Source organism: Manacus candei, unplaced genomic scaffold, assembly GCF_025592945.1.
Source record: "Manacus candei isolate 608988 ecotype Guabito, Panama unplaced genomic scaffold, ASM2559294v1 h1tg000005l, whole genome shotgun sequence".
Classification (NCBI taxonomy): domain Eukaryota; kingdom Metazoa; phylum Chordata; class Aves; order Passeriformes; family Pipridae; genus Manacus; species Manacus candei.
Window position 1 is genome coordinate 5,665,210 of NW_026138053.1, and position 7,106 is coordinate 5,672,315.

General features: G+C 44.7%; 1 protein-coding gene across 1 annotated transcript; it reads right to left on the bottom strand.

The window, feature by feature from the left end:
- Positions 1 to 2,944: 2,944 nt before the first annotated feature.
- Positions 2,945 to 4,943, bottom strand: LOC127477438 (cytochrome c oxidase assembly factor 7). The gene is made up of 3 exons (XM_051801785.1): positions 4,735 to 4,943; positions 4,524 to 4,664; positions 2,945 to 3,533 (listed from the first exon to the last, which is right to left on the bottom strand). The coding sequence occupies exons 1-3, from the start codon at positions 4,838 to 4,840 to the stop codon at positions 3,085 to 3,087; spliced, it is 696 nt and encodes a 231-aa protein (XP_051657745.1). The 5' UTR covers positions 4,841 to 4,943; the 3' UTR covers positions 2,945 to 3,084.
- Between the last annotated feature and the right edge of the window lie 2,163 nt (positions 4,944 to 7,106).

Below are 7,106 nucleotides of genomic sequence, written 5' to 3' on the forward strand. Positions count from 1 at the left end.
CACAAGGGAAGGAGGAATTCTTCCTTCACCATCTACCAAAGGAGAAGAAAAGCTACTTGAGAGTTCTTCTCTCTCAGATGGTGAGTGAAAAATTGCTGACAGAGTATTTCTTTCTGTACAGCACAATAAAAAGGTTGTGCTGTAACAAGGAACACTCTTATTCTGGTTTCTTGGTGTGGCAATGACACAAACACAGTCCCCCAGACTGTCCCTCCAGGTGGGTATGTACAGCCACAAGAAGTCCCTTCACACACACACTGCAGAGAGGAGTTGCCACTGATGGCTGAATAAATGGTAAGAAAGATGCAAAACTGCTTTTATTACAATATAACACAGAAACAGAACCACCAGAACAAGTCTGTTTTTCTGTTTCTGCAATGTCATGTGGCTCCTTTACCCAACTGCATCTTTTGTCCAGAATTAACCCAAATGACACTTAATGACACAACATGATGTGGCGCCAGTGTTTCTAATCTTGGTACAAAGCCAGCACTCCACTGGTGATCTTTCCAGAGCTGCAGGAAGCATCCTGCAGAGAATGCTTTCATCATTTACAGCCAGGTATCCACAAGTCTATTTAATTAATTAGAGTTGGTCACCATTCCTTCTGAAGTGTATTGCTGCTTTATTAACAGAGGTCGGTGTGAGCTTAGATCAATGCAAAAAAATGAAAGGGAAAGCAGACAGTGGTTTGGGAGATGTGAAAGTGAGACAAATTCTTTTATTTCTTAGAAAACCCACTGATCCTGAAGAGATTAACAGGTTCTTCCACATTTCCAAGCATGCTATTATGATCACATATCTGTCACTCTTTCTTTACGACCTCAGAGGCTTTGAAGAAAGTTTTCCTCCCAGGAGAAAATAAAATTTAGCCTTTGTAACATCAGGTAAAAAGAAAGAGCAGGAAGATATCAGCCTTTTCATAATACTAGAGCAAGATGGTTATAAGCCAAGATTTGCAGGACAATTTTCACCTCTTAACAGATTTTGATTGTGTCTCCTGAATATAATCTTGAGGCTGAGAATAGACTGCTATTCATAGAGTGTATATGCTGCTACAGATTGCATTAACCACATAGAATTTGTAATACACTGAAATGAGACTCATCTTTTTTTTTTTTTTTTAGTGCCATGTCACTTTGGAGGGAAAAGAGTCTTACAGGAGAGGACCATACTCATCAGCATCATCAATATCTGTGTAAAAAAGGTATAGGTGTGTGCAGAACAGGCAGCAAACTGTTCAGAGACAGACTGGAAACACAGTCTTAAGAGCCTTCCTTAATTTGGGTTTGCCTTTTCAACTGGTGGTACAAAATTGGATGATACTTCATAAACTTATCTTACCAACACACTTAACAGCTTTTATGAAAATGGTTCTTTTTATAATATTTAAACTCTGCAAGTCTGTGAGTTCTCAAGTGCTATGCAAAGGTCTCCCACAGCATGCACTTTATATGTGGCTTTAATTGTCTGAAACACGTGTTGCTTTTACTGAGGATGTCCCCAGGTGCCCGTGTTGATTGGAGGTTCCTGGGAGGGTTCACTAAAAATCATTAGTCCTGGTGGAAGAAAGCTTGCTCTGGTGCCTGGACTGAGGATCTGAACAGGCCACTCTGAGGCAGTGAGTATTGAAAGCTCAAAAAACAGATCAGGGCTTAAAATGTCACCCAATTCTCCAGTGCCCTGACCTGACAGTAATTGCTTACTTCTGAACACACACAGACTGTTTTATTACTAGTGTTACACTGCACAGAGGTAGCATTTACTTACCGTTCCCAAGTTAAACAAATGTCCAGAGTCGCAAAGAATCGGGCAAAGTGTGTTCCTCCAAGAGCTTTACCTTTCTGAACTGTCATAAAATATTAACTGTTAACAGAAGAATTACTTTCACTTTTGTCACCACTATTTGTTTTTCCAGGCTGCTGAATACACAAGCCAGAGGCCCTGTGAGCCTTTGCAATAATGTTTTCATACACTGCCATCTGTTGTTACGGTGTGTCCCTGTTGCTGCTGTGCTGTCCCGCCGGGGTTTCTATTCCAGCAGGAAGCAGTTCCTTTCCAGGAAGTATGTTCAAAGCATAGTCAAGCTTTAATTCACACATGCAGAAAGATTCTAACAATTCTGCTTTCAGTTATGGCAACGGCCAAATTAGTGTTGCTTTTAATCCCACTTCACTTATTTCAATAGTAAGTTTGTACCTTTATTCACACCAGAGCATTCGTGTTCTAAATCAGCAGTGAATTTACAGCAAAACATACACACACATATCACAAACTTCCCATGTATTTATATATACCAAAATTAGAAAGGATCCTGTCAGTGCATGAATACATTTACACTCACTGACCTGCTTATTTAGAGAGCTGTTCCAGAATCTGCATGTTTACTTAACATTTTGGATATAATTAAGCTATGGATTTGAATCCAAGATCTGATCAGTTAGCACCTTATTCCCTAAATCTGTATTATAAAAAATAGAACATGTTACAGAAGCTGTAAAATAACTTGTGTGTGTTGGAGAGCAAACCTAAAGCACCCAGGCACACAGTCACAAACCAGCTGGCAAGTGAAGGAGATAAGTGAAGGAGCTAGGAATTGGTCTAAGCCTATGGAATTACTGCTGAGTATCCCTGCCTTAGAGCAGCCCACCTAAGTGTGCAGCTATCCTAGTTCCACAAGTGCTTGTGTGGGAGATGGCACAGTTCTGACTGCCCAGGCTGGGATTACCTGCAACTGTAATTTTTGTGTGTGTTACAACTGGTCTGAGCACAAGCCTCGGATCTGAAGCACTGGACACAGGAGAGAGCCTTTGTACTTGACACCATGGGGACAAACTTCCAAAAGGCCAGTTTTCAACTTCCTTAAAAAAGAGAATGTATCTGATCAATACACTTAAAGAACTCGCGTATTCAAAAAAGTAGAAAGGCACAGGAGAGTTAGTCATTTATCTCATTCACAAAAATATAAGTTTATTTGCATATCCAAATACAAGATATTTATTTAAGTGAAAACTGTATGCTCACGATTTAAATAATTTCACTTGCCATTTAATAAAACTGCAGTCTTAATAACTGCAACTAACATTACTGCCCAAACACTAAAGAACTCGAAGCTTCTTTCTGTTCTTTATGCAGCTGTTTTGCCCTGTTTTTCAGATCCTCTGCCTTAGCATCATTCTTTTCCACGCCATCTCCCAGTTTGTACATGCGACTGGCATTGGCACAGGCCCACATGTGCCCCAGCTCACACCCTTTCAGTGAGTACTTCAGGGCACGGCCCATGTCCTTGGGGACCCCAGGTGCCCCCTGCAGGTATATCACACCCAGGTTGAAGCAGCTGGCAGCAAAATTGCCATCACAGGCTTTTGTGTAATAGTCTCTAGCGACCACGGGGTCAGGTTTGTCATCGTTCACTCTCCCATCGTGGGCCAACAGCCCGACGTTGTGACAGGCATTCACTGACTTCTTCCCACCTTTCTCACATGACTTCAGGAAAGACTTGTAGGCAGCTTTCAAATCTGGTTCAAGTCCACCTGTCAGCCAAGAAACCAAAACATTTCAGTAAGGACATGATAAAACAGCTAGGAGGTCTCTCTGCTTTGCAGCATGCTTCCCTTCCCATTGGAAATAGAGCATCCCTCTCTCTAGATACCACAGTCAACATTTAGGACTTCAGAGACACCACCATTGTCTCAGTGACAAAGGTTTTGCAATGTCTTTGACTTAGGAAACTCTCCTCCACTCATAAGTAATCACAACAGCACCTGTAACCAAAAAATAAGCCAAACCAACAAAACACTCTTTCCACTACTATATCCATGGATTTCTTACTTACATGAGGCAAATATTTTGCCAGTATACCTACACATGCACTGAAACTGTTACTAGTTTTGAGCTACAGTACAAATATTTTTCCCTACTAGTATTGTCATTTGGAAGATGTTCCACTCATTTAACTGCTTCCCATTACTGTACCAGCAAATACATTTTGGGCAGACTCCGGGGCTACCTAGGTAAGCAGGGTTACCAGTCAGTGACTTTCTTACTTTCTCTGAAAGAGAAGAAATCCTAATCTTAAGAACTGAACACACTGCAACATTGAGCCCTGGCTATACTTACCACTTATACAGATGTAATTATAAAAAAAATAATACACGTGGTTAACCTACAGCTGATACTTCAGAAGGAAGTATCCACCCTTCCCCTGCTTTTATGAGGTGACCATGAAAGGGGTGGGACAGGGGCTCCTTCAAGGTCAGGATGACACGCAGGTATTCGGGGGGTCGGGTACTGGAATAGGTGATCAGGTATTGACACAGGGAGGTGGAGGAGTCGCCATCCCTGGAGGGGTTTAAGAGGTGTCTGGATGCGGCACCGGGTGATGTGGATTAGGGGTTACAGTGGCAGTGCTGGATGAACGATTGGACTGGATGATCCTAAAGGCCTCTTCCAACCTTGGTGATTCAATTCTCTGACTCCAGGCGCTAGGCACCTTTACAAAAGCAAGAGCCCCCCCGGCCCACCTTTGCCGAGGGCCTGGTAGGCCCCCAGCTTGTAGCAGCTCTCGCTGTGCCCGTGCTCCTCGCAGTTGTCGCGCATCACCCGCGCCGCGGCCGCGAAGTCCTTCTTGATGGTGTCCAGGTAGTCCGCGAAGCGCTGGCAGCCTGCGGGGCACGGCACAGGGGCTGAGCTCCCGCCGGGCCCGCCGGGAGCGGGGGGCGGCGGGGCCCTTACCGTCCGGGTCCTTCTCCTTGAAGCACTGGTAGCTGTACTCCACGTGCAGGTTCTCCAGGTACGCCCGCACCTCCTCCTCGTCCGCGAAGTTGATGAACCCGGCCATGACCGCGCCGGGGCACGGGAGATCGCGGGGCCGCTCCCGCGAGGAACGAGCGTTCCCTGCGGCACCGGGACCGCCCCTTCCCCGGCCGCTCCTCCGGCCACTCCTTCTGCTCCTTCTCCTCCCGCCCCTTCCCCGGCCGCTCCTCCGGCCACTCCTTCTGCTCCTTCTCCTCCCGCCCCTTCCCCGGCCACTCCTTCTGCTCCTTCTCCTCCCGCCCCTTCCCCGGCCACTCCCCCTGCTCCTTCCTCGACCGGGCATTCCCCCACCGCTCCTCCCATCGCCGCTCCCTCCCGCGCTCACCGGGAACTCTGACAGTTCAGCAGCTTTAAGCGATAGCACGCTGTTAGTATTTTACTCTGAGTTTTGCACCACTGGATGTGTATTCCCGGTCTGATTCGGAACACTCCAGTCCACAAGCTGAGACATGTCTGAGACTGAGACAATCGAAACTATGTACATTAATGCGCTCTGCATGGCTTAGAGTCACGGTTGCTTCCCCCATTCCCCCATCTGCCTCCCACATGCTTTTGTCTGGATTAACAGCTCCATAATTTCCAACTCAGAACGGAGGAGTTGCGGCGAGAGACTGTTCTCAGCCACCGCCCCTTTCTGTGGTGCCACAAAAGCTTGGAGGTGCTCTTGGAAGAGCTGGAACCTGACACCGAGTGTCTCTGAGCAGGCAGTGTCAGGAGCGCTAAAAACACTCAGGGACTGGTAAGAGCTTAACACACATCAAACCTTCGTTCTCCAGTGATCCGAGAATCACGAAATGGCTTGGGTGGGAAGGGACCTTAAAGCTCATCTTGTTCCTGCCATGAGCAGGGACATCTTCCACTGGGCCAGGTTGCTCCAAGCCCCATCAAACCTGGCCTTGGAACACTTCCAGAGACACTGGAACACTATGGATGAACTTAACCCGAATGTGATATTAGAATACTTACACAAAACATGGCACACTATCCAATTCCAGCAGTTTTGAGCACAAACCGAATTTTCTGTAAAGCAGCTCATTAGAAATTTATGCGATGAATTGCTTAGAGTTAAAATTAATGTGAAAGTATGCTTGAGTTAAAATGAATTACAGAGAATATTTGCAAATGCTTTGTCCCAAAGTATTTCAGTAGGATAAGACCGGCTTGCCAAGTTTTTGGGATAAATAAAACTCAGTTAAATCCTGTGCAGAGGGTCCCATAGGAAAAAGCCCAATCGTTTATTAAGGGCTGGAGCTAATTGTGACCAACCATCATCAGCCAGACTGGCAGCAAACTCAGCTGGGCACATGGCTGAAACACCAGTTACAGCTTCTAAAGTATTTCCCTAAAAGTTTTCAGACTGCTCTAAATTTGGATTGCAGTTAAAACACATTTTCCATAGGAAATAAAAATCTTGTGTTCAAAATGTATTGACCCAAACCCACTAGAGAACACAAGTAAGAAGATACACATCATTTGGTCCATGCTGGCTGCGATTGGAGACTGTGGGAAGCTTGTGTTCTGGAGAGGGCTTTTGGAAAATTAACTGATTTTGTACCAGAAATATTGTTTCTTTGAAAAAACATCTTTGAAAAACATTCCAGTTTGCACAGAGTCACTAGAAATTCCTTGAGTTTGTTGGTTTAAGTCTTTGAAGAGTGTGCTCCTGCTGGGATTTTGCCTTTGCAGTTTCTGATGCCGATGTTGAGCCGGTGCCAACTCAGCCATACGGCCTCTCCAAACTAGGAATGGAGTCACAGAGAGGATTCCCAAGTACAGCGGGGCAGGCCAAGAACTGGCACTGGGAGCAGGGGATCAGTCTGTCACTTCAAAGTTTTCACTGTCTGAGCCCAGACAGGAGAAAGGAAGATAGTTTCTATCATAAATCCATATGGAATGAGAAAGAGAAGGTGACATCTGTGCAGAAGTTGGGAGTTAATCAGTGAATTTGTTATATAGGTATCAAAAGAACAGCCTGGAAGTTTGTAAAGGCATTAGGAAGTGGATGAAACTCATAATGGACCAAGAATAATAAGACCAGCTCCTTCCTAATCTAAGTTAATTTCTGTGTTCATAATAATATAAATTATTTCTTCAAAGGAGATTAGATTTTTAAGTTAAATTCAGAACATGAAGACTCTTAATTCTGTTCTTGTCAGATCCAGAGTACATAATTTATTTTCTCTACATCAACACCCTAATCTAAAGAATTGGGACTATAACTGACCCTTGTTATGTAGTCCTTAAACAGGCAAAACTGTGCTTCATAGTATTTGTAGAATATTTTGTCAGCT

Coding starts and splice junctions, on each gene's coding strand:
- LOC127477438 (XM_051801785.1), bottom strand. CDS start 4,840: ATGGCCGGGTTCATCAACTTCGCGGACGAGGAGGAGGTGCGGGCGTAC. Junction 4,665..4,734: donor CAAGGAGAAGGACCCGGACG/GTAAGGGCCCCG, acceptor CGTGCCCCGCAG/GCTGCCAGCGCTTCGCGGAC. Junction 3,534..4,523: donor CTACCAGGCCCTCGGCAAAG/GTGGGCCGGGGG, acceptor CTTGGCTGACAG/GTGGACTTGAACCAGATTTG.